This window comes from Lagopus leucura, unplaced genomic scaffold (genome assembly GCF_019238085.1).
Source record: "Lagopus leucura isolate 7727_CA_CO unplaced genomic scaffold, USGS_WTPT01 Super-Scaffold_100001, whole genome shotgun sequence".
Classification (NCBI taxonomy): domain Eukaryota; kingdom Metazoa; phylum Chordata; class Aves; order Galliformes; family Phasianidae; genus Lagopus; species Lagopus leucura.
The window spans coordinates 77,076,741-77,104,369 of record NW_024962262.1 but is presented as its reverse complement, the minus strand read 5'-3'; the positions used below and the strand labels follow the sequence as shown (position 1 = coordinate 77,104,369).

The window sequence follows — 27,629 nt, the reverse complement described above, 5'->3', positions numbered from 1 at the left end:
CTTGATCTGCACCCCTCAGCATTACACTCATATTGCTCATGCACATGCACCATTTATGAGTACTGACGTACGGGTTTAGATACAATTCCCTTCATTGCCCACAAATGCAAATGCAATCCCACAGGTCTCTGTGTCTAATTTCAGTAGAGCTTAGCCCCAGTACTCAACAGAGCTCTGAATCATCATTTTAAACTTGAGGTTTGGAAATTTCTAAACCACTTCTTTATGCCCACCAAAATTTTACATTCATCTTGGAATTTTTGTTTGCCACTTACATATCACAACTCTGTACTTCTCTGGTTTCATTTAGAGTGGCACAAAGATAGTGGTAATTTCCCTAAAATCTCTAAATTAGCTCACAGTCTTACTATGACATTTTAACTTCCTCTTAAAACATGTGTTAGTAAGAGTAGGGAAGTTATAAATATACGTAAGTTTCTTTGCATTTACATGCCAAAAAAGTCTCCAAAATTATATATCCTGTCTCATTTCCCATGCAGGTTTTCATATCACTTGTAGCTTAAACAGTACTCAGTAGTTCTTTAAGTGTTTACTGGGAGAAGAGAAAGTAGAAAGCACATAAGATTCAACTACACCTGACCTCTGCCCCGGAGCTGATACATTAGGAGGATAAAAAAGGAACATATATTTCAATCAAGATATATTTAGCAGAGAAATAACTGGACTTTACTTAGGTCTTTTTAAACGTGATTGGAATGACTATCTCAACTATTCAACCCATAATACTGATGTAAGTAACTGAAAACAGTAAAAAAATTCAGATAGTTGGCTATATAATGAGGATCCTCTAACCTTTATTCTGTTGAATGTATTCCTACCTCGTTATGTGATTTCTTTGCAGATTTTAAAAATATTTTATAGTATTGCATATATATCTGTATTTTCCTCTTTAGTTTTTAAGAGAGAGACGGAAAGAAGTAAAAAATGTTCAACTTTGGTCAAAAAAATATCAGTACTTATTAATTTTATGGCCAAAGGTCAGAGGAAGAAAAGATTAGCAAACACTGTAGATTTGTGGTCATGAATCACATTCTAGCCTCCTGTAACAAGGATGTAGGAGTCCTGCCTAAGGATCTTATACGAGAAACTGAACCTATCCAACAGGTTTTCTGTTTTCTCTCCACAGACTACTTTTCCATAATCCAAAGGAATACTTGCTGCTTAATTGCAAACACTCTATACTGAGGAAATAGTATTCCTTAGCTGTGTTTCTCATATCATGTTTAAAAGTCAGCTCTTCTGATAGGTATTTTGTCTAATTAAGTAAAAATAAAATCAGGCAATTTGTGTTTGTTCGCATATTTATGTGGGGTTCTTAAAATTTTGAGTATCTCAGGCTATATTAACTGACACATAAAGGGATGCAAAACTGGGTTAGACTGCTACAGTTTGTATTCCTTCTGTTCAATGAAAATAAAGCAGTACGAAAAAATTGTATTTAAGAGAAGGATGGAAATAAAATTCCTTCAAGAAAAATAGTACTGCTACCTCTCTTACAAAAATAACTTGAAAACAATTGCAGGCTTGAAGTTTTCTAAATATACAGCAGACGGTTCTTCTGCATTTAACTAAATACAGATTTTCTCATTTTCCTCTGATGTCTGTACTCTTTATGACATAATTTTTAGATGCATTTCTTTTTCTCTTTTTTTTATTCTGTAGGTATCTCAAGGGGAAAAAAAACGGAGGTTTCAGTTCCGTCTGTCTCAGGCTCCAGTCTCTAGAGTTCTTCTGTAGGCTGTATGTTGTTAATGCTAATCGTGATAGGGGTTTTTACCTCTGAATGACTCCTACATGTTAGCATTAACACTGTATCATGCCTCACACCAGAACTAACAAGGAACAAACTGCTGCTGTGGGAGAACAGAAATCATGAATCAGTCAGTACTACGCTGAGAAGGCCTCCATTCAACATGGGATGGGTTGTTTTGCAAACAGACAGAATGTGGTAGAATGTGGTCTAAGTTAAGGGCACTGGAAAAAAGCGTCTTCATGTATCAATAAATCTTTAGTAGGACATAGAATCTGTAATTATTCTGAGCTCATCAACTTGATTGTCTCTTTTTTTTTTTTTTTAATTGCTTTTCAGGTCTTCTGGCTTTATTTCTTGCACAAATGTTTCCTTACATCATTTCATTTAAGAAAGGAAAGTGATTACCAAAATTTTACAAAAATCCGGAAAATTCCAAGAGATAGAAAAACACTGTTCTAACAGAAGGTCAAAATAGATACATCGTAAATACTCTCAAGAACTGAGACAGTGAGGCTTTGAAATATTCTATCTTAGGCTCTAATTAAATCTGCTTAATGAGCAGTGAATGGGGGAACATAAGCGGAAAATAAAGACCCAAAGGATAGATCATTAGGTAAGAAAAGAAACAAGGTCAATGTTTGTGCTCTGTCGATATGTTTATCCTGTCTACAGTGTTTTGACTGTGAATCCCTAGCATGCAGTGTAGTTACAGAGCACCTTAAGACCACAAATACTTATGAATCAATGGCCTCACCTATAGAACAGTCTCACATATAAACAGTCTCACTGAGTATCACTTTTCCACTCAGGTAGGATTGCTGCAGGGCATGACTCTTCCAAAACAGGCTGTGAGATCAGAAGCTCCTCTGAAAACATAAGCAGTGAGAGGTTATGCCCACCTGAACACAAGAGCCAGCTCACTCCTTCCAAAGTCAGAGACAAAAAAAAAACATATTTCTCTTAATTTCACTGGATAATTAACTGTGAAAGTGGAAGGAAATTGTGGTGGAAGAGTCAACAGAAATTCTAATTTTTTGAGACTAGGGTGAAACAGAGCAGCACTGCCCGATTCTACTGCCAACTTGAGGCAAGGTTTAGAGGTATCAGTTCTCTTCATGAAGTTGAGGTGGTCCTGAGAGCATAGAAGTGGGCAGTCAGCCCCATGATAGCAGCTCACTGCTGCTCCACTTCTTGGCAGCGCTGCTGCCAGAGAACTGGTAGCAGGCCCTGAGCTGCCCTGGTAGAGCTGCACCACACGGTGGCAAAGAAGGGGTCCTGGCTGTACCATGGGCTTGGGCAGACTCTTTTAACACAAAGACTTCTGTGAAATGCAGAAATTTGAATATTGTATTGAGTTTATCTCCCTCAGTTAAATTCTCACATGGGATGTATAGATTAAAAAGGAGCATTAATTAAGTGATGATGTTTATTATGTACTCCCAGAAGGAAAATACTACTTGATACACTCCTTGGATCCTCATTCTATTCAGTATGTCTCATTTACTGTTGTGTCACCAGTAAGGGATTTTTATCTCCAGAGCCTTAAAGCAACAACAGAGCTCTGTACATGGCATACAGTACTGACCTCAGTGATTACGAGTGGCATGCTACTCAAACAATGACATCCTCATTTCACCCCATCTCTCCACTCTCCAACCTGCATTCCTCACTTCTGTCCTATACGCACTCATGTCAATAGAAGTCACACTTCCAAGGAAGAGAATGGGTCTCAATCCTCATTGTCATGCTGTAAAAATAATATGCATGTTCTCATACATTTTCTCTCTTTAAAATGTGAATGAAAAGTGATCTATGAACTTAAGAAATAAACAGCACATAAAAATATGGTTATTTTACCATTTATATGTGGGGTTTTTTTTCTGCATAGCTAATTCCCCATAAAAATGGGCATATTAATTTGTAGGTATTATTTTAGCATATATAATACTTCATACTCTGAAAAAATGTTAATGCTGTTCATGAATGGGGTTAAATCTTACTAAAGACTACAGCATGACAGCATTACCATTTTCACATGGTTGGTGTTCTTCAAGAAATGTCTACTGCCAGTTCTTCCCATTGAATGTCTCTTTGATACTGAATGCCTGTGTCTAGATTCCTTAAAAAAAAAAAAAAAAAAAAAAAAAGTAATAATAAAATAAATATAGCTACACTAGCAAGCTCAGATATTAAAAAGGATTGTGATAAAATGAGTGGTATAGCATTAGCTCAGTCAGCAGTTAGAGATTACCACTTGCTAGTATCATCTTTTGCTCATGTATGTTGGCCTAAGTCTGTCTGCCCCCTTCTCCAAAATCTATCTTGCATTATGTCTTCCAGAGTCTTTCTTACCTCTGGATCAGAAATAGAATCATAGAATCATTAAGGTTGGAAAAGACCTCTACCATCATCAAATCCAACCTCACCATGCCCACTAACTATGTCCCTCAGTTCCTGAATGTCTCTAGGGACAGTGACTCCCTCACCTCCCTCCAGTGCCTCCCGCTCTTTCTGAGAAGAAATTTTTTGTAGCATCCAAACTGAACCTCTCCTGGCACAACTTAAGGCCATTCACTACTGTTCAGCTGCTGTTACTGGGAGAAGAGGCTGACACCCACCTCACTACAACCTCTTTCAAGGGGGTTGTGGAGAGTGATAAGGCCTGCCCAAAGCCTCCTCTCCTCCAGATTGAACAATCCCAGTTCCCTCAGCTACTCCCTATACTGTCTTGTGCTCCAGACCCTTCACAGCTCCATTACCCTACTCTGGACATGCTCGCTCCAGGGTCTCACTATCTTGTAGACAGAACCAGTTTTCTTTTGCAAAATGAATTTATTAAGAACTACCTCTTTAAACCTGATAAGAATTTAATAAAAGGGAGAAAGAGATCAGGAGGAGATTTTGCTTAACCTTGTAGTCTCTTTTGTCCACACACCCTCCTCCAATCCCTGTAGTTAATGGAAATTACAGCATTCAGTAAAGGAAAACAACAATCTCTACTTTCTTGTCTCTTTCTGAACAGACCTACTGTGGTCTCCTTGGGTTACTTCCAATGTAGATGATGGAGAAAATCTCCATAGTATGCAGGACAGATCTAGAGGTCTCCAAGATCCAAACTCCTTTTGATATTTTACATTACAAATATTTCTATTGATATACTTGACTTTCTGAAAAGTGCTGTGGTCACAATTTTGTTCAACAGAGAGAAGCAGTCACCATCTTCTATTACCCGATTCATTTTTCATCGGTGCTGTATTCTGGTGCTTTCCAAGTACATCTTCCAGCTCAATCCCTTCCAAAGGAACACCTACCTTCTGAAGTCCAGCTATGCCAAGATGTGAGCTAGTAACAAGATCCTGCATAAGTTTGTCTTTCCACTCTTTTATACACAAACTGTGGAGAGTGGTATGATCACAGAATGGCTTAGGCTGGAAGGGAGCTCAAAATCCACCCAGCTCAACTCCTGTCCTGGGCAGAGCTGCCCCCACCAGCTCAGGCTGCACAGGGCCCCATCCAACCTGGCCTTTAGCGCCTCTAGGGATGGGGCACCACAGTTTCTCTGGGCAGCTGTGCCAGCGCCTCACTGGTCTCTGAGGAAAGAATTTCCGCCTAATATCTTACCTAAATTTCTCCTAACCGCACGTAAACTTCAGCTAATAGCCCTCAACAGCTTTTTCCATAACACAGTTCTGTGTTTGCCTCCTCCTTCCCCCCCCCCCCCCCCCCAGAGGCTTACCACACATTCCCAGCAGGCGATCTGCTTTCCCGCGCCGCTGCTGCCACCTCGCGGCATGAGCTCTGTGGGCAGCGCTGAGCTCTGCTCCGTGTGACAGCACAGGGCCCGAGGGAACGGCATGGAGCTGCGTCAGGGGAGGGCAGCTGGGGGTCAGGGAAAGGGGCTGCACCACAGGGCGGTGGGCGGGGAACGGGATGCACGGGGCTGTGGGCACGGCCACCAGTGCTGGAGTTTTTGGACAGCACTCTAAGCCATAGAGTTTGATTTCAGGTGGCTCTGTGTAGAGCCGAGTTGGACACATCGATCCTTATGGATTTTTTACAGCTCAGAGTATTCTAGAATTACATGATTAAGCCCCTGTTAAGGTAAAAAAAAAATAAAAATAAAAATCCAAATTTCCTCCCTGACATCACCCTTGGGCCATGGAATCCAGGAGGAATTTTGAATGCAATTCCCAAAAACATACCACGTGATTTACTGTTACAACTGGCTTAAGATTCTAAGTAGGACACCTAGATGAGTTTCCACTTGTGTACTTTCCATGTGGGTTAATCATAGTCTGCAGGAACTCCAAAAACAGAAAACAAAAGCACAAATGTTGTGTTCCTCAATACACTACCCAATGTCTGCTTTTTCATTAGCACCAGACCATCAGGACCAAAACCAAAGCATACTCAGAAGGTTAGGCTGAAAAGAAAAAAAATATTTAAAGTTCAGTATGGAGATCATTCATAGTGTTAAGAAAATAGACAGAATGTGGATATGCACACTTGAAGTAAACCTTATATAAGAATGTCATTAAAAAAAAAAAGCTAATAACATGCTAAAGAATCATTGGCAATACTAAGGATAGCGGGGAGAAGCAAGAAAAAGGTTTTTTAAATAATTTGAGAATGAGGACTATACATCAAAGACGTGCTGCAGATGGCAGGAAACAGTATCAGAGGCCATAGTCTGTTAGCATATACACAAACTTTGTATCTCACAGTAACCCGACTAAAAATGGCCCTGCGCACAGAAATGCAAAGGAACAATGATGTTTTAATACATTTCTTAGAGTTCTGCAATTTCAAGAGAAGCTACTTTCATCACAGAATCACAGAATGGCCTGGGTTGATAAGAACCACAGTGATCATCTAGTTTCAACCCCCTGCGATGTGCAGGGTCACCAACCACCAGACCAGGCTGCCCAGAGCTACATCCAGGGATGGGGCATCCACAGCCTCCTTGGGCAACCTGTTCTACTGCATCACCACCCTGTGTGTGAAAAACTTCCTCCTAATTTCTAACCAAAACCTCCCCTGTGTCAGTTTAAAACATTCCCCCCCGTCCTATTACTATCCACCCACCATTCATCCTTTCTTCTACCTTCTGTCACATTTAGCATTTGTTTACTTATTAGTTACTGCAGTTTCATTAGTCATTAGGTAAGACTGCCTTACTTAAATGTGTTTTACTGTTACACTGTTACGCAAAACCGTGTACCAACTGATTGCTGGGCAAGAGATGCAGTTAACAGTGAAATAAGTGGGGTGAAATTCAGTGAAAATATTTGCACTTCAAATAGTAATAAAATCTCTTTTGGCTTAATGAGAGAAAAGCTCTAATGAGCTATGGATGAATATACAAAATGTCAGAAACTATCATCCAACAAAAACCGCTTGAGACATTTAATTGAAGCCACCTTATTTAAATATCAAAGAATGAAAATGCATAATAAATCTCACTACACTGGGGATGGAAGTAATATACTACATTGCTGGTACTGTTCTGGAAAATGATCTTTAGAAGTGATATTAACTGCTCTTGTACAGATGACAATTAATAACCACAAAGAACTTTTCGGCATTTACATTCTGCTATTCTTGTACTGGTAAAGCAACGTTAATTATTCAGTGAGATATTGAATGGGGAGTCTTTTGAACAGTAAAGACAAAAGATAATCTAATTCCAGTTCTGACAGAAAATCAAAATTAGAAAGTAAGAATCTTTTATAAAGCCTTTATCGACTTCTGGGAGGGTTTTTTTTGTTTTTTTTTTTGTTTGTTTGTTTTTGTTCTTTTGCAGATTTTTTTGTTTGTTTTTAAGACATTTGTCTCAACTTTCTAATGTAGTAGGCAAAGATGTCAGTGGAATTTCATCAGGAATCCCCAGCCATGCCAGGAGTTATACATTCTCTCTTCATGTAAGACTAAACAAGGGGGTCCTGACATTGTATCACATTGAAGATGATGGCCAAACCGCAAAAATCAGAGAGGACAACATCTGGACCCATAAAATTGTTCCTGAGATAAGGACAAAGGTAATTTGCAAGGTAAGTTGTCACAAGTGAAACTTTTTTTTTTTTTTTTAAAGGTAAAATTAATGCCTAACAGTAGCACAAAACTGAAATTCAAGTAGAGTGCAATGTGAAATACTGGCTCCCTAAATCATCTGTCCATGATTCAGCTCTACAGAACTCAAATGAATTAAACCAAAACATTTTTACACGTGGCACAAATAAGCCAAGCAAACAAAGAAAAATATATAAAATCCACACTATTTTATTATGTACATTAAGAGGTTAAGTTACATTGATAGAGGTTTTCCTTCTTCAGTTTCGTCTTTTGCCTCATGACTTTCTGCTGCTGCTTTCACACTTTTTTCCTCAGTGACCTGCAGAAACATAACTTTGTTATTGCTTTTTAAACATGATCTAAGTTTGGATCCTGAAAATCCTCCCCTCACACTGTCAGTCTAAAGAGAAAGGACAGAGAGAGTCTAAAGAGAGAGGACAGTCTAAAGAGAAAAGAAATCTGAAGATTCAAAAACTTCTGCTATTTAATTCTTATGATTTCCTAGGTTTAACCACGCTCTGAAAGTCAGTCTCTGGTTACATGCAAACTTAGATTTTGTTGATCCATTTATCCTAAAAACTTGCCTTTATTCAGTCAGTGTAAAACTTTTCTTGGATGAGCCAATTTCAACTTTTAAACTTCCTTATATTTGAAAAATACTGATGCAGTCTCAAGTGATAATTAAAAATAGCTTAGAGAGACTGTTAAAAAAAACATCTGAGATTCTCAATAGCAGACAGTTTCAGTCATGAAAATCCAATATATTTTGCTCCAGTTTTTCGGAAAAGTAAAAAAAAAAAGATACTGATCAAATAATGTTTTTGGTTTTTTTTGTTTTTGTTTTCTCTGAATGGTACAATGCATTTTAATAGCCAAACTTCAAAAACAATACCAGCACATTCTCTACTACAAAGCAGTTAGATTTCATGTGCATTCAATTTTTCTTCACCCATGAACATTTCCATTCTTAAAGATATATTCCTGACAATATTACTCGTCTCTAATCATTCAAATATCACAGCATATTATCATACTTGGAAAGATGAATTTCACCACTGAGACTTACCAGTCTCTTTGATCTTTCCAGCAGTTTGTGCCACACAGTGTGATGAGCCTATATTAAATGTTATGAAATGTTACCAGAGGTAGAAAAAGAATCTTACTATAGATTAGATCATGACAAGTATATAGAAATTATGGCATAAAAACATCTCAGACCCTAATTCACACATTACTGCTTATTACTTTAGTGTCCAATTTGCCCATATTCCTCTGACTAAAGAGGACTTAAAAATATCAGCTGTCTCCTACAAACTTCCCCAGTGGAGACAATAGCACATGTTCTAGATCACAGGCCAATATAACACAAGTCAAAAGGAGGGGGAAGGACTCCTGTCTCTAGCTATATTTTTGCAGAGCCCTTCCTTAAAACAGATTAGTGCTAGGATTTGCTGTTTCAAATTTTACTCTCTCATAAATGAAAGACTTAGATGTAGTACCCTTCATCATGAGTGCAAATTCAAAGTTCTGCTCTTTCCTCAATCTGAATAAACATTGTGAGCTCACAACAATAAACAATTCACTAAGGCAAGGCTAATGAAATAGCCATGCAGCAATTGCACAAATGAAACCACACTTGGAATACTGAGAGATAACATTAAGAGTATGCTTTTGTCCACTTTTCCAATTCTGATTCCACATTCACAAGAGTTCCAAGGAATTTAACCTCTAACACGCACATCACCATCATCCTGAGCCATCACTTTCTGCTACTCAAACTCCTCTTGCCTCTGAATTATCACCAGTATAAAATAAAGATCAGAAAATACACCAAATGCCCTAACTTTAAAAAGAGAAGCAAAAATGCAGAAAATGAAGGAAAAAAATGCAGAAAAAATGTAGTTACCCTCAAATGGATTGGCAGGGACACGCCCTGGAACCTCCTTATCAATTCAGATTGACTAGTCTGAAGATTGTGAGCTGCTGTTATCTCATACTGGAAACAGAAACTTGTCCTTGGAATGTGAGGTCCTTCACTAACATCGACAAAGTCACCAACCCTGATGGAAACCAAAGGGGAAAGAAAATCCGTTGTGACTAAAATACAATCAAATAGAATTACAATCCTACTTGGTTCTGATTAGCAAAATCCTATCTACAGAACACATCAAAGACGATGAAAGAAAATCCACACAAATCCCAAACCAAATCTAAGCACATTCCCAGTTTAGCATTTCCAGGTTTCCTGCAGCAAAAGTACAGGTCACCCAGTTTCCTAAAATGACTTTAGAGAATTTATACCTCAAGTCCAAAAGGTATCAAATTTTTGAAGCCATGCTGGCCTCTAACAGTGAGTTAAATTTGTCATTCAAACCACAGTGGAAGGAAGGATATAATAAAAAAAACCTTGATAGAATACAAACAGCAATTAAGATTGATTTTTAAATCAAAATCTATAAGTAACTTATTTTTCTTATTTGCAGATATTACTTGCAATATAATTAAATCTTTCAGTGAAATATTACAGAAAGAGAATTTAGTTTTACTCACCTATGTAGTACTACAATTCCTTCCTTGTTCTGAGAAGCTTTCTGGTCTATTATCTCCATTTTATACCTGAACAAGAAAAAAAAAATTCTTACCTTTAACACTGAGTTCTGAAAAGACTTGTTCAAGGACCATTTTTCTTTTATCATGGTTGTATTTATGAGAGCTTTAAACAAGGTTTAAACCCTTAACTTCACATGCCAATGTGTACTGGCACATTTCATAAAGCATATATATGTCTTCAGAAATCCATGCTCTCTCAAAAATTTTATTCAGAAAGATAAAATGAATCTACTACTTTACGTGAAAGGTTTTCAAGACATAAGACCATGTCAAACTTGTCAGCCTTGACAGACCAGCAGACACTATCAGGTCACACAATCAGGTCACATGCAACACGTGGTCATATGCAACAACTGCTCATCCACAAGACAGCAGAGCGGTCTCTCCTCATACTAGGAACATATACAACGTCTAGTGCCATTAACAGAAGCCAGCTCCTACCAGTTCTAAATGCTTAAAAGCCAACCTAGTAAAGAGATACTCATCTGTATGTCACATTAGTATAATTAAGCTAAAAATACTATTTGTTTTTGCAATAACTTTAGCTTTGAGCAAAATTTCAATTCACAAAATGACAAATTATTTATTATTTTCCCTACTTTTCTCCAACCACCAAAAAGATGTGGACCAGGTAATTTTTTCCCAAACAGTAAGCGGTCTGTCAGCTAAAAGAAATCCTTTAAACAGGCTTTCTTTGTAGCGCAGCCCAGAGTATTTTGCCCATTTTCCCCCTGTAGAGCTCACAAACCGCATTTCATCAAATATTCATTTGAAGATACTGAGATATGAAAAATCTACATTTCTTTAAACATGAAAGCCTTTCAGCAGAGGCTTAAAGCAACAAGCAAACAAAAAGTCTAATCACCAGAGTTTCAGTTCAAAGGTATGAAATCTTGAGGCTCAATATTAAACTTAGAAGACCGCAGCCTTCCCACGCCTCACAAAACCATGTCCAGCAAACGTGGTGCCCTCTGGAGAGAATACTAACAATGAAATGAGCTAATGGGACAAAGACAATGGAAACATGCTGACACGCTTTCACAGTAGTGAAAGATGTGCTGTCTTACTTCACCTGTCACACCTTATTCTAGGGATTTAAGTGAATTAAGGCACACTCATACACTTACTTGTTATTCTGAAACATTTCACGCGCTACTTTTGCTTCAACGTGCAGTGTTTCAAATGGCAGGTCTTTACCAATTAGCTTACTGGCATCTCTTGTAAGGGAACGGAAATTGTCCTAAAAAGTAATTGATACATAGAAATCTGTCACCACTGTTTCATAGCTGTACTGAATAGAGCATAAGAAACACTAAGTATTAGACAAAACAACTAACGAGATCCTAAGTATAGAACTACTGCTATAAGATTGTAATCCTTACTGATTATTAGCAACTTAATGCTAAAGAACATATCAATAGGCATTGTTCTATCAGAAAAAATATATCTGTTGGGAGTTAAACTTCTCAGATTTTCCTAATACAATGTATTCATATATAATCTTGACACCATTCAAGATTTATCTGTGTACTCTGTTTCCCAGAGTAACAATTCCAATTATAAACAATCTCCACTCTGGTAGAATCAACAGAAAAAACACTGTATAAGTTAGAATTTAATCACCAAAACTTTGCATACACAGATTTATTACATCATTCACAAAGTATTTCAGACTGTCATTTTAACTGCAAGGCCATAACAAAGAAAAATTCTGCACTGTACTAACACTTCTTTGTTAGCAGATCATATCTGCTGGTATTTTGGCAAGGAAACAGAACAGAGAAGTCAAACGTTTGTGACAACACTGGCTACCAAAGTTTGCAGATGATTAGGTTTACTCAAGGGCATGAAATACAAGCTTTAAGAAGTGTTTCAGCTAAATGTGCTCACAGCTCTTCTACAACAATAAACGGATTGTGCTGTACACCACTAGGTGAAAATACATGAATTACAGACACTTTTACTGTCAGAGGGTTCCACTCACACAAATGCTGTAAGCCTACCGTGGCACCTACACTACCAAACAAGGTTAGTTAAGTAGGAGTGGAGCTGATGGCGCTGAGGTCCCAACAGCCACGCCAACTGCTCTGAAATTGTATTTCAGATTAAAGCTGAAACTTGTAAGTATTTGGAGGACTGCTCCGCACTTAAACACATCCAAAAGAAACCCAGTTTGTGTGCTGAGAGCTCTATTCAGCAAGAGTCAGTATATGATAAACGCAGAGATGTAGTTTCTGAGGCGTATTCCCAATGTAAAATAAAACACCCTATGAAAAGTGGGGGGGAAGAGGGGGGAAAAAAAAAAAATAAAAATAAAAAAACTCTATGTACACCACTGCCCTCTTCCCCCACCAAAGAACCACTGGACAAGGATGGGAGCTACAAAACATTCTGGGCAAATTATTGCACTTACTTTTGTTGGTTTCCAGTCATTCAGTCTACTGTCCAAAATTACATCGTAACAGAAAGCTCCAGAGATCACTGCAATTTCAAAGAGAAAATATTCACATTTGTAACGAAATATGCATTTCATTGCCAAACCATACTCTTACAAATACATCAAAATGAGTAAGAAAAACAGAAGAAAGTTTATCATAAAATACAGGTTTTCAGCTGTGATCACACACTCAAATGGCAGCTTAAATCTGTGCCGCTATTTTCACATCACCGCGTGTGAAATACTCATTCCAAATGTCTGAATTTGATGTCGACATAATATACACTAAAGAACAAAAAAAAGTATATCTCCAAGAATGAAAGAAAAAAAAACACACTCTGAAAGTATTTCACAGTATTTTCTTCCTGCATCATAAACCAAATTTGCACTATTCAATTATAAAAGAGAATTCATTGCATAGAGAAATCAGACAACATTAGAAGCTGAACTAAAACGGTTAAAAGAAGGTTGTGAATGCTTATCAAGCTATTGACACCTTAAAAATTAAGCTTATGACCCCAGTAAGTTCACATTATTTCTACATTTACACCATAATGATGTATGTTAGCATACACAAGATTATGCTAAATACTTGCTCTACATCTAGCAATCAAGACAAATGCCAAAATTGTTAAAAAGGGAATCAATTGCAGGAAGACTCCGAACAACCAACCATGTTCTTATATATGTCAAATATATAATTGTGTAGTAAGCTTTGTTACCAAAATCACAGAGTATCCTGAGTTGGAAGGATCCCACAAGGATCACGAAGTCCATGTAATTAATCTTAATTGTGTGTTTTCTCACTTTTGTGAATGTTAGGCTACAGGTGAACACAAGTTGTTACTAACCCTACTGAACACCAATAATCTTCCAACTTGATGTATACACAGCAATTTTTAATAATTCAAGTGCTCACACTCCCCACATGGCTTCACAATTAAAAGGTCATGTCCTTAAGTCACTAACTTTATGTAATCTGAAGCACTACAACACTTGTCCAGGAACCACTCAGATCAATCTTCTGTACTTGAATGAAGAAATTACTTTCAGCCTGATAAATGTAAGTTCAAGAAATCTTGGTACATTACATTTTGCTTTTGATAATTATTTTTCCAGTGGAGCATCTAGGAGCACAGATTCCCTCATCTACTCCTCCCTCTCTCTGCCAGTATCATGCAGAATAAGACTCCTGACATCTTCAAAGCATAGACCAAAACCACTACTTCAGAAAAGTAATTTGGGTAGATGGCAAAGGAACTCAGGTTTAATCCTTAGTTTATCAATTGATACAGAAAAACAGTTTAAGAGGAGATAAGCTCCTGTCTTTTTTCCAGTCCACCTAATTCACAGAGCAGCCACATAGATGTTATGTAGAGTCAGTACAGTTTAAAGCCCAATTTCTTAACATAATCAAATACAAATTCTGGATCACCTCAATAACAAAAAAGTAGTAATAAGAAACTAGTCATTCTATGGGATCTCTATGACATTTATGTAAATTGGTTTCTTTTTAACACCAAATTTTGCAAAGTGTATGATTACCTCCTACCAAATACAAGGCTATAACAACTCCAGATAACACATACAAATGCTAAGTACATTCAATCATTGGAAAAGGAGCCTCTGATTTTCTTTTGTAACATTGTTAGAACTCATTTAAGCAGAAAAAGACAAGACAATCAACTACAAAACATTTATACTACCTGGCACTTCTGGAGCTTTAACCAGATTCACAGAGTACTCCTCTTTGAACGCCCGCTTTAACACACTTGCCATGATCATGGCACAGGAACGCCAATAGGCCTGTAAGGATTTCAGAACACAGTTTATTAACATCAGCTATTTACACCCAAGAACACCAACATTTCGCTGAATTAGGCACAAACCTCCACGCCAACCCAAACATTACCTTCATTAAAATTTAAACTTCTGTTTGGTGACAGTTAGAACATTCATCAAGAGAATCAAAATTAAAAGTCGGGGATCCGATAAATGTTTATAAACACCTAAAGGAAGGTGAGGGGCAAATGGATGAGGCCTCGGTGTTGTGTAGTGATAGGACAAGGAGTAATAGCCTTAAATCTTGAACATAGGAAGTTCTGTACTAACATCTCTACAGTAAAGGCGAGAGAGCACTGGAACAGGTTGCCCAGAAAGGTGTGGAGTCTCCTTGTATGGAAATACTTAAGACCCATCTGAACACCTACCTGTGCCATCTATTGTAGGGAACCTGCTTTAGCAGGGGGGTTGGACCCAATGAGGTCCCTTCCAACCTCTGCAATTCTGTGAAAAGGCAAGCTAATTGTTTCTCTGGAGATATTTAAATCTCAAATTGTATAATCATACAATATAGGTTGAAAGGGATGCCTTCATGTCAGCCAGCCCACACAGTGCTCTAAATAACAATAACCATGATGTGCCAACCATTAAAAATACCTATAACTTTCACAACAACGAAGTTCAAGGAACTAAAACAGGCATACAGAATAAAATGGTTGTGATCGAGGTCATCTGCAATCAGTTAAAATGCAGACTTACCTTATTTACTTCCTCTGGATCTTCATCTTTGAAGGTGAGGAACTGAATTTCGCAAGACTTGGTCAAGGGTCTGTACATATCCCAGACTTCACCATCCACAAGAGCTAGAACAGATTTCTTGCAATGCCATTCGCTTAAATCTAAAGAAAGTGAAAAACAAGTTACACAGTTATTAACATCATTCCTCAGAGCCAGCAGTTCAGACCTCTGCATTTCTAACAACACACTGCAAGTTTAACTACTCTAAAGTGACTTGAAAGGATGAGATATTAACAGAACCTACAAAAAATCAACTCCATTTCTACTGATATATTTCACACCAGTAAGATATATTTCACATGATGAATAGTACAATCACTTGAATTGGAAAGGGCCTTTAAAGATCACTTAGTCATATATACATAGAATCATACAATTCTTAGAATTGAAATGGACCTTTAAATGTCATCTAGTCCAACTTCCCTACACATAGTCATCTAGTTTAATGTAAACACTGAGTTTACATTAAAAATATGCTGTAAACTTAAATACAAATATTCTGAATACACATCCCTTACCAAAGTCATTAAAACACCACTAGCATTAATGTTTCAAGTTTGGATGGCAAACACTTCCATTGGTAACTAATTTCCCTATCAATGACATCAGAAAAGAGTTCAAGTCTTATGAGGAGCAGATGAGGGAACTGGGATTGTTGAGTCTGGAAGAGGCTCAGAGGAAACCTTATTGCTCTCTATAACCACCTGAAAGGAGGGTTAGGTTGGGTATTCGGAAAAATTTCCTCTCACAAAGTGGTGAGGCAGTGGCACAGGCTGCCCACAGAAATGATGGAGTCACCATTCCTGGAGGTGTTCAAGAATTGTTTGGACATGGCACTGATGGATGTGGTCAGTGGGCATGATGGGCACAGGCTGACGGTTGGACTGGGTGATCTTAGAGGTCTTTTCCAACCTTATGATTCCATAATTCATGCAGTTTATGAGTCTGCTGAAGAGTCCATTCACTTACGCATGGCACAATTGTACGGTGTAGAGAAAGCTTTGTTCATTACAAACACGCTGCCAGGGTGAGATTTTCCAGTGTATTTCACTTCGATTTTCTCAATTCGTGGATAAAGAGATAACTGCCTCTCCTTCTCTTTGGTAAAGAGTTCATTACGCATCCGAGTAACTTCATCTGACGTCAGTCGAGAAGCAGAGAGTACAGAGTTGAAGCCTGGTAAAAGACACAACCTAAAATTAGCGATTTCAAAGCCTCTTTACACGTCGGTTTCTGCAGAAAGGGGGACAGGACATAGCACCGCTAGCCTTCCCTCAGACACACCGACAGTGCAGACAGCACCCGCTCCCCGCTAACGCCCCAACAACAAACGCCCGCAGGGTCGCCTAGCACGGCGCAGCCCGCAGGTCACCACGCCGCTCGGCAGGTCCGGCCGCTAGAAGCAAAGACCGAAGCAAGTGCCGAGCCGCCGCCCCGCGACTCCCCTGCCCCAGCTCCCGTCCCGCCGCCACTCACGGCGCCCTTCCCGCCCGCCCCGCAGGCAGCGGGCGGCCCAGCACGCCGCCATGCTCCAACTCAGTCCCTGTGCGTTCCCCGTCCGGCTCCGCTGGAAACAACGGCAGCGGCAGCGCGGTTCCCCCCGCCGCTCCACTATCTGCCGCCAGGCGGCTCCGTGGAACCTCGTCGTCAGTCGTGGGCCATCTGGATTCGTTTTAGTCCGTCTGCGCTGTGTTCGCAGCGTTCCGCCCTCCTGCGCCGTGCACGCACGTCCTAACAGCAGGCGGTTACGCCGCCCCCTAAGCGGCACATTGAGGATGTTGCGGAACAGATTGAAACAACTCGCTGCTGCGTTTACAGGGTTAATAGCCGAGGCCCAGCCCTCGTCTGGAAACGTCTGATGAATTGTTCATTGCACTGACTGACTAACAGCAAGAGGCCAACAGTGTGCAAAAGCAGCCAAGTTTATTACTCCAACTTCATGCAGCAAATTACCAATTCGCAGTCACAAACTCCTCTACCACTTCCACTCTCTTAAAGATTTAAGCAAGCACAAGCTAGCTACAACCCATATAGTAAAACCATTCAGGAAAATTAAATGTGTGAAAGAACTCGGGATTTGTACCCATGTTTCACATTTCAGCTGGCAGCAGTTGTGAGCCAGATCCCCCAATATCAAAGGCATAACAGTCTCCAAGCACGACAGTGTCAAAACAGTAACACTCAAATAGTTCCATTAAAAGCAACTCAGCATCACAAAAAATTAAATGTGCTAATACTGGTCATAATCAGTAACATACAGAATTTTCCACTGCAGCTGCAGTCAGCCACATCTAGATGAGCTGAGGGTTGTCGGCTCCTGCTGATGCAACACCTGGCACTGGAGCCCTGCTTACCTGGGCTGCCATCCAGAAACCCAGATGTGAGGCTACAGGAGCTGTTCCTGTTCTTCATCACATTCTTTGATAGACCAAGAATTTTGGCATGTTTTAATTATACTGCTTCCTCACATTTTAAAACCTCCTGGAAACTATGTTAAGGCACATGTAAGACCAGAAAGTGATCCAAGAGAGCCAGCACAGCTTCACCAAGAGCAAATCATACCTGCCCAGTCCTCAAAGGAGCGATGGCATCAATGGACAGAGGAAGAGCAATTGATGTAATCTACATAGACTCTGGAGGTCTTTGACATGGTTCCACACCACATTCTCATCTCTGAATTGGAGAGATATGGATTTTAAGAGCGGACTATTTGGTGGATAAGGAATTGGCTGGATGGCCACAGGCAGAGGGTTGAGATCAATCTATATCCACATGGAGGCCAGTAGTGAGTGTTGTCTCCCAGAGGTCTGGCTCCAGTGCTCTTCAACATTTTTACCAATGTCATAGACAGTGGGATCAAGTGCATCCTCAGCAAGTTTGCTGATGACATGAAGCTGAGTGGTGCAGTTGATACAATAGAAGGGATGCCATCCAGAGGAATCTGGACAGGCTTGAAGATTGGGCCCTTGAGAAGAAGGCTGAGTGCAATCCTAGATATGCTTGCAGACAGGGAGAATAACTCACTGAAAGCAGCTCTGTGGAGACGATGGATGAAAAGCTGGACACGAGCCAGCAGTATACATCTGCAGCCTGGAAGACCAGCAGCATCCTGGGCTGCATCAAAAGAGGGGTGGCCAACAGGGAGATGGTGAGTGTATAATCAATGAATATAAAGGTGTTATAATTATGAAATAAACAAGAGAGTTTGGCAAGCAGAATATAATGACAAAAAGAGAATAGATAGAATGCTTACCCACATCCTAGGCTCACTACAAAACTCCAGAGGAGTCAGCTCTTAAATGGGTCTAAGAGAGGTGCAGCCAGGCTCTACCCCTTCCAGCAGCACAGGTGAATTGCCTTCACTTGTGCTCCCATGGCTGACTCATGGCTCACCTCAGGTGATCAATCAGAGGTTCAGGCTATGATTCAGCAGTTCCCATACAGTGGGGATTGTTTCACTCTGCTCTGCCCTTGCGAGTCCCCATCTGGAGTACTGCAATCAGGTGTGGGGCTCCCAGCACAGAAAAGATGTGTAGCTGTTGGAGAGGGTCCAGAGAAGGACCACAAAGATGATCAGAGGACTGGAGCACAGCTCCTATGAGGAAAGGTTGAGGGAGGTGGGGTTGTTCTTCCTGGAGATGAGAAGACTTTGGGAAGACCTCATTGCAGCCTTCCAGTACTTGAGGAGAGCTTATAAAAAGGAGTGAGGCCATCTTTTTATATGGCCAGATAGTGACAGGACAAGGGGAAGTGGTTTTAAACTAAAAGAGGGAAAATTTAGATTAGATTTTAGGAGGAAATCGTTTATTCAGAACAGTGAGACGCTGGCACAGGCTGGCCAGAGAAGCTGTGGTTCCCCATCCCTAGAGGTATTCAAGGCCAGGTTGCACAGGGTCCTGGGCAGCTGAGCTGGTGGGGGGCAGCTCTGCCCAAGTGGATTGGAACTAGATGATCCTTAAGATCCTTTCTAACCCAATCCATTCTATGATTCTATGATAAAATGAGGTAAACACAAGTCATTTTTTTAGTGCAGTCAGCATATCATAGGCAACATGCTTCCGTGTATAAACAGTTTATGGCCTTGTGGTGAAAGATTCTTAGAAAACACAAAGATGTTATTATCACTTACTAAAGCTGAACTAGACTATTCCATTAACTTTTTATTTGATGACTTGACGGGTCATGTGTGGTCACTGATTACATCACATAACCTTTTTATTTTAACTGGAAAAATGTTCACAATGTACAGTATAAAAAGAATATTCTAGTCTGATAGGAGGCCATTCAATACCTGAAGGGAACCTACACCCAGGAGGGGAGTAAACTCTTCAAAAGGGCTGACAATAGCAGGACTAGGGGAAATGAATCCAAGTTGAAGGAGGGAAGATTTAGGTTGGATGTTAGGGGGAAGTTCTTTACTAGGAGAGTGGTTAGGCCCTGGAACGGGCTGCCCAGGGAGGTTGTGGATGCCCCATCCTTGGACGTGTTCAAGGCCAGGTTGGACGGGGTCCTGGGCAACCTGATCTGAATGTGTATGTTTGGTGGCCCTGCTAGGCAGGGGGGTTGGAACTACATGATCCTTGGGGTCCCTTCCAACCCGGGTGATTCTGTGATCATTCAAACTTTTACGGAGAATAAAAACTGAATCATACCCTATCCTGTCACTATGAGGTAGTCTTGAATGACTAGAATGATTGACTTAGTACTGCATATTTATTTATTCATGCAGGATCTCTGATTTAAATGCTGATCTCTGAATTTTCTCTCATGAGTACATGCAACTCTTCACTGAGGTTACTCTTCAGGAAAATGGTGGTAGCATATCCAGTCCCTACTTCCACTTCTGTGGTAGAAGCACAAAGCAGACAAAAAGCTGCCTGGGATCTGTAGTACACAGCAGTCTGTGGGAGGAGCATGGCCAAACCTGTGTTCTGGTAATCCCTGGCTGATAAGTACAATGCAAAGCTTTAACCCCCAGTGGAAATCAAAACCATATGAAGCTGCTGGAAATTTCACCCAGAGATCAGCAGACAAGCCTACAGTTTGTGGACAAAAGCAAAAAAAGGGAGCAACACTGCTGTCAGTCTGGGGTTAATCACAAAGTTCAGTCTTCAAGCTTATTTGTCATATATGGTGCTACAGCTGGTTCACAATTATAGCATTGTTTACCTCTGTATATTTACTTGAGGCTTCTGTGTTAGAAATAAAAAGAAAGCTGGGCCCACAACACTGGGCCTGAGCTGAGCTTAGGCTGAGGATTATGTTCAGCTGCCTGGTGCAGCCCCACAAGCAGCCAGCAGGGTCTAACAGGCCTGCTTTAATCCTCAAACTATTGATCTACCTGTCAATGCTCAAAAACCACTGTCAGTGGTTTTTGAGTCTGTGGTCAGAGACTGAAAAGTACACTTGGAGGGATTTGGATGGAGTCCATAGGATTTCAGCATGTCATGACACCAAGTGTTTCTGTAGTACAGAGGAAAAACAGGTAATAAAAGTGGAGAAAAACTGGCCACAGTTAATTGCAAGGTGCAAGTTTTCATAAAGCTGTTTGAAGTTCAGGGAAACCATGGATGGTATTTTATATAATGATCAGAAAATGATGGGAGATTGCCTAACAAGGCAACAGGAACCCCACCTCTTCCACAACTGTGTAAGATACAGTCACAAAGTGTACAGGAGAAACCATGGCTGCTTATGACCACATGGCTCCTAGACCAGCCTTGGGCTCACCAGTAGATCATTGCAAGAGCAGCACAGCACTAAAGATGTCTGCTCTTCCTGCTGGGAAGAAGCATGACTAGCATATCAAGGGAGATGATTCTGTCCCTCTTCTCTGCTCTCGTGAGACCCCAACTGAAGTACTGCATCCAGTTCTGGAATCCCCGACACAAGGAGGGCATGGAGTTGTTGGTGCAGGTCCAGCGGTGGGCCACAGAGATGATAGAGGGCTGGAGCACATCCCCTATGAGGACAGGCTGAGAGAGCTGTGGCTCTTCTCTGGAGAAGGCTTTGGGGGGACCTTATAGTGGCCTTTCAGTACTTGAAGGCAGCTTACAGGAAAGCTGGGGAGGGGCTTTTTGTAAGGGCACATAGCGACAGAGGGAAAATGGTTTTAAGATAGAAGAGGCAGATTTAGACTAGATATTAGGAAGAAATTCTTTACTCTGAGAGTGGTGAGACATTGGAACAGATTGCCCAGAGTGGTTGTAGATGCTCCCACCCTGGAAGTGTTCAAAGCCAGGCTAGATGGGGCTTTGAACAACCTGATCTATTAGGAGGTGTCCCTGCCTATAGCGGGGGATGGAACTAGATGATCTTAAAGGCCCCTTCCAATCCAAAGCATTCTATGATTCTACAGTTCTATGATAGTCTGTCTTTAATCAGCCATCAACAACACCTTCATTGAAAAAAAGAGAATATATGATGAATATATGATGAATATATATGAGAATATATAAAAGAGAATATATGTTGATATCTTGCTTCTTTTCTCAAAACTATACTTGCTTGCAGCTTTCCAAGTGCAAAAGAAATCTTTTTTCCAAATAGCAGTTAAAACAAACATGAAACAGGAAAACTAACTAGCAAAATGCCACATAAATAGAAAGGCGACAAGGAAGGCCTACTGCATCTAGATGAATGGACAGCTGTTGAATGTTGAATTTACAGCAATGTAAATAGCAGTAACAATCAGCCCTACTAATCTCCTAACGTATAGAGATACAGATATACTTTTGCACAGGAGTGGGGTTTTTTTGCATGCCCTTCCCTTTCTTCCTTAGTAGCTCTATATCCTAAATATTTTCTTTAGCACTCCTAGTAATCTCACTGGCCTACCTGCGTAAGCTCAGAGACACAAAGAAAGTATAAAGAAAACACAAGGAAATGGAGAGAGTGCAGAACTATAATCCTCTATACTTTCGCTGATGCTTCATTCCCCAACCAAGAGATGACCAGCTCACAGACACAGCAATACTCATCAACAAGCTACAGATACGTTCTTGCTGACATGAAACTATGGTTACCCTGATTGGTCCACTTCACTTCCACAAGTAGGCTTGAAACATGTCAGGCTTATGCCAGAATGGGGTGCAGCAGAGAAATGCAGCTTTCCGTTGAGCTTTTTTTCCATTTTGATGGCAGTGCAAGGATGAATATTCATTAGTTCTTCCATTCATGTCTTCTAGTTTGGTATTTATAAGCTGTGATATGTGTGATTATACAAGAATTAAATCTTACTCTTTTAACGATTAACTAGACAGCCAGTTCTCATGGAGCAGCACTTTTCTCCCTGCATTACATGTTTTTAAGAAGTGGAATCATAATCATCTTCCTCTCTTACCTATCAGCAACATAATTATTCACATTGCAGTGCCTTTATATCCAAAAACTGTTTCCAAAGTGAAGGCATAGATCTTGTTAACACTTTGGTGAAGTGCTTCTATCCGAATAGAAGATGTAAACTTGTAATGTTATAGCAGGTTAATGCCAGCAGCTCTACTACAAAGTTTCATTAAATAGAGAAAGAATTCCACTGTAATGTAAGAATGTGGATCTATGTAAAATATTAGATAATGAAATGGTTTTTTTCAGAAATTACTGAGATCATTAAGTAGCTAAGTCTGGAAATCGTGTTACACTTGCACATTATTCTTAATGATTTTGCATACAAACAACTTGACTATAACTGTTATTACAACATAAGGTAGATATCTTTCACCTGCATTCTGTATGCAGATTTTTTTTTGTTGTTTTTGTTTTTTTAATCATAGAACCATAGGCTCATAGAATCTTCTCAATTGGAAGAGACCTTTAAAAGTCAGCTGGTCCAACACCCCTGCAGTGAACAGGGACACCTACAGCTCCACCAGGTTCTCAGAGCCCCATCCAACCTGATCTTGAGTGTCTACAGGGACAGGGCATCCACCACCTCTCTGAGCAACCTGTCCCACTGCCTCACCACCTTTATCATAAAAAACATTTTCCTTATATCCAATATAAGTTTATATAATCAACAAGTATACATAGAAGTTAGGCTGGTCTTTAGAGCCAGAAAGATTATCACATTGGAGAGGGATAATCAGAAATGAATAGAAAAGCTTACTCATACCCTAGGCTCACAGAGAAAGAAGAGAGAAGGGAAAAAAACCCACAAGAGAAGCAATCTCTTAGAAGAAATCCTATCTCAGTAGCAGTCAGCCCTTAAGTGGGATCTAGGAGAGGTGTAAGCAGGCTCCACCACTTCCAGTCACACAGGTGAACTGCTTTCACCTGTGCTCCTGCAGCTCACTCAGTGCTTGCCTCAGGTGATCAATCAGGGGTTCAGGCCATAATTCAATAGTTCCCATACAAAGCTCTTGTTTGTATAAGTGGATTTAAGTGGATTTACTGTGGTATGAGTCATGCTAATGAAATCCAAATTAAATGCTACATAAGAATCCATCTATTTGGACAATCAAAATGGAGTGTTTACCGTGATGAAAGGACTCTGATGGGAATCCTAACGAGACAACTTCTCCTCACCTCTGATCTCTCCATTCACATTATTGGTTCACTGCCATTGTTTTGGCTTCAGCCGCCACCCTCTGAGCTGTCCCTTACCTTAGTACTGTTCTGCCATTTCTTGACATTCCCCTCCTCTACACCTTTTCCACTGGGCTCCTTCCATAGAGTGACAATATATACTTGCAATATGCATGTGTGTGTGTTTGTGCATACATATGCTTTTTTTTTCAGAAATATTACTTATATTCTATGCACATTTTTGAATGTGATAAATAGACTCAGATTTTTATACGAAGAGTTTCATCCTAATTCTCTGGTTGCTACTAAAAGAGCTGCTGGATACTTCATTTATAAATAATCCTTCCCCATTTTGCTCAGTCTAAAAATACAGCCAATGTTGCTGCACTGATCATCAGAAATACTTCTAAAACTTTTCCTATTACAGAACCATATTACATCGCTAGTGTATTTTAAAATGTCATTAGAAACGACTCAGATGCAGAATTAACTGTGATGAGGTTTTTTTTCCCCAATTCCTACATTTAAAGAACCATTGCACCTCCTGCATATTTAATGAAGATCTTCCTAAACCAAGTATAAAGTGCCAAGACAGGAGGTTGTGGAGGTGACTGTGCTGCCCTGCTGTGCTGGCGTATACATGCACACAGCATCCCATCCTGCACGGGTGTGATGGATGGCTGTGGCTGAGCTCTGTGTCTGAAGGTGCTCCCTGCCATCACGTCACTCCCTTTTTGCCAAGAGCATCCACCTGCACTTCTATTTCACCATTCACCCTGTGACGCCTGCTTCCATTCCACTGTTCTCCATCCTGGATGGGTGTAATTGCAGAAGCGAACGCAAGCAGTGACTGTGAGCTTCTCGAAGGAGAAGTTTAAGCTTTTTGTAATCGAAGCCAAAGTTTATTCTGCCGCTGCCAACACCCGTGAATTCACATGTAAACACGTACATACGGCCACGGAGAGCTGACAAGCGGGCAAAGCTCGGGCCCTGAGGGACGACTTGGAGGCCCGGGGTCACCCCGAAAAGCCCGGAGACGCGGAGGACCAAGCAGCCGAGCCCGGGAGCCGCCTGGCTGTACCGAGCAGCGCGGGAAGGCGCTGCGCCTGAGAGCCGAAAACTTCGGTACCCACCGCCAGCAGCCCCCGCCCGCTCCCCACCTGCCGCCCCGGCGCCGCCTGGATCTGCCCCGCCGCGGGCTACCCCCTATCGGCCGGCACCGCCCCTCCGGGCCCCGCTCCGCAGAGGAGCTCTGGGGCGAGCGCGGAGCCCCGCAGCCCCGCGGGGGCCGCCTGAGGCGAGGCCGAACCGGGCCGCCCCCTCGCTCGGCTCCGTTCCGTTCCGCGCCGGCCGGGCGGCGCCCCACGCCCCGCTGCAGCAAGCGTCCCCCCGCGGTGATTATCCGCTGCCGCCCGGGGGAAGCGGCCGCTGCCGGGAAGATGGCGAGCCTCCGCCTGCTGCTCCTCGGGTACTTGGGGGTCCTCTGCTGTAAGTTGCCGCGCCTTCTCCTTAGGAGCACGTTCGTGCCGCGTCTGTCCGTGTGCATATGTGGGTGTGCGCATATAGTTGTCGTCGCCTCAGGGAGCGCTCCGCAGCCCCCGGGCAGCCTGCTGTGCTCGGGCTGCGCGGGTCGCGGAGGCGGGCGGCGGCTGGGAGCTGCCCTGCGGGCAGCAGGGGGCGCCGCGGGGGGCCCGGCTGGGGCGCGGGTCGCTGCTGCGTCCCGGGGGGCAGCGACTGTGGAGCGGGCGCGGATGTGAGTTGCTCCAGCCTCAAGGCGAGCTGGCCGCTCTCTGCGGCGTTGCGAGTGTTAGGATGCGGGCTGCGCCGCGTGCCCTCCGGGTGGATCCAAAGAGGTGAACGAGCAAGTTCCAGAAATGTGCTTTCTGCGGGTAACCCAGAGCGGATTGATGTTTCCAACGTGTCTATGGTCCTGTTGTCTGACTCGTTGAAAAACCAGATGGAGAGAGGTGAAGTTGGCAAAAGCTGCCCCACCCAGAAAGCACATGGACATGAGTGAAAGCAGAGTGCGGGGCCGCGTAGCTGCAGAGAAGCGGTGAACGAATACGCAGTGTTCCTAGCGTCAGTCCTCTGAAAGCTTGTGCTTTTGGATCACATCTGACTGTGCTCTTATACACTCTGTATCTCACTGCTGCCTTTGGGAAAGAGGCAATATGTGGAAAGGATGCCCTGAAAAAAAACTGTGCAGCTCGTGTTATCTTGCTAACAAAGTGAGAACCTGAGACCTGACTGTTTCAGCTGCTCAGTAGGGCGCTCTTGCATTTAACTTTCATTCCTCCTCACCTAACAGAAATTTGTGTGTGGAAGATCTTTTTTTGGAGGAGGGCAGACTCAAAGTAACATGCACTCTGCTAGTTCTTTAGCTTGGTGACTATTTTTCTTTTCCTCTGTCTTCACTGAACTGTGTTTAGTTTTGGGACTCTTGCTACAAGAAGGAGCATGCCCGGAAAAGAGCAAAAGAGCTGTGAGGGGGCTGGAGCATAAGTCTGATGGGAAGCAGCTGAGGGAGCTGGGGGTTTTCAGTTTGGAGGAGGCTTAGAGGAAATCTCATTGCTCTCTGCAACCATCTGAGAGGAGGCTGTGGTGAGGTGGGGATCAGCCTCATCTCCCGGGTAACAGAGATAGCATGAGAGGGAACGGCCTCAAGTTGCACCACGAGAGGTTCAGGTTGGATGTTAGGAAAAAATTGTTCTCAGAAGGAGTGGTGAGGCAGTGGCTCAGGCTGCCCACAGTGGTGGTGGAGTCATCATCCTTGGAGATGTTCGAGGACTGTGTGGATGTGGTACTGAGGGATGTGGTCAGTAGGCATGGTGACAGTTGGACTTGATCGTCTTTTCATACCATAATGATTATTAATGTTCTGAAAGGGCAGATCTTTAAGTGATTTACACTATGCTTGTTCTCTGGTTTGGTAGCAGTTTTCCTTTGTCTTTACCTGTACAAGACCTTATAAAAACCTGGGTTGTTAGGTGGGTGGCTGATGTAGATTTCCTCTATCACACAGTGAATTAGAAAAAAATAAAATAATTTTTTTTTTAAAAAAAAAAAAAAAGTGTTCTTTGATCTTTTTCTTCATTTGTTGTTAGTTTCATGGGTATATCTAATCAAATAAGGCTGCTGTGGGTGTTTTATTTATTTAGTGAGTGAGTGGTTTCAGCACTTTCAGGATGCTCATTGTTGGGTTTTGTGTGTTGATACTGCTGGCTTTGGTCAGCATGGAAATGCCACAGAGTGGTTTAAAAGCAGTACACTAAGTCTGGTGGTTAAATTGTTGGCAGACACTTATTTTTCTCTCTTCCTGTCACTGTTCCCCCCAAAAAATGCCTGGTAGAGAGGGCTCAGTTTACCAACAATGTGGTGATACAGAGTTTTTGCATGAAGAAAGTGGCTGCAGGTGGGTGTGCAAATGCTGATTGTTTCTGTGAGCTGGAGGAAATCCAGGCAGAAAAAGCTATTGCAAGTCTGCTGCTGCTCCTAGGGCTGTAGCACGCTCACACTAACAATAAGTCTGAGTAATGCTGGCATTCATGTCAGGTGTATGTGTTGAGTCATTTCTAGTGTGGGTCTGGATCCCAACATGTTGCAGAGATAGCAGGGAATGGGCAAAAGCTAACG

The 27,629-nt window shown here is 41.5% G+C and overlaps 2 protein-coding genes across 2 annotated transcripts in view; one reads left to right on the top strand and one right to left on the bottom strand.

Moving 5' to 3' along the window:
- Positions 1 to 8,033: 8,033 nt before the first annotated feature.
- MRPL39 (mitochondrial ribosomal protein L39) lies at positions 8,034 to 17,049 on the bottom strand. Its single transcript, XM_042867364.1, has 10 exons — positions 16,950 to 17,049; positions 16,443 to 16,649; positions 15,435 to 15,574; positions 14,600 to 14,699; positions 12,870 to 12,937; positions 11,584 to 11,696; positions 10,397 to 10,462; positions 9,753 to 9,906; positions 8,913 to 8,960; positions 8,034 to 8,165 (listed from the first exon to the last, which is right to left on the bottom strand). The coding sequence occupies exons 1-10, from the start codon at positions 16,999 to 17,001 to the stop codon at positions 8,079 to 8,081; spliced, it is 1,035 nt and encodes a 344-aa protein (XP_042723298.1). The 5' UTR covers positions 17,002 to 17,049; the 3' UTR covers positions 8,034 to 8,078.
- Positions 17,050 to 25,358: 8,309 nt separating this feature from the next.
- The window catches only part of JAM2 (junctional adhesion molecule 2), a 34,787-nt gene continuing 32,516 nt past the window's right edge, over positions 25,359 to 27,629 (top strand). Inside the window, exon 1 of the mRNA XM_042867749.1 lies at positions 25,359 to 25,484. Coding sequence (XP_042723683.1) covers positions 25,436 to 25,484 — 49 coding nt within the window. The 5' untranslated portion in view covers positions 25,359 to 25,435. The remainder of the gene's footprint in view (positions 25,485 to 27,629) is intronic.

Coding starts and splice junctions, on each gene's coding strand:
- MRPL39 (XM_042867364.1), bottom strand. CDS start 17,001: ATGGCGGCGTGCTGGGCCGCCCGCTGCCTGCGGGGCGGGCGGGAAGGG. Junction 12,938..14,599: donor TAAAGCTCCAGAAGTGCCAG/GTAGTATAAATG, acceptor TTGAAATTGCAG/TGATCTCTGGAGCTTTCTGT. Junction 11,697..12,869: donor ATGACTGGAAACCAACAAAA/GTAAGTGCAATA, acceptor ATTACTTTTTAG/GACAATTTCCGTTCCCTTAC.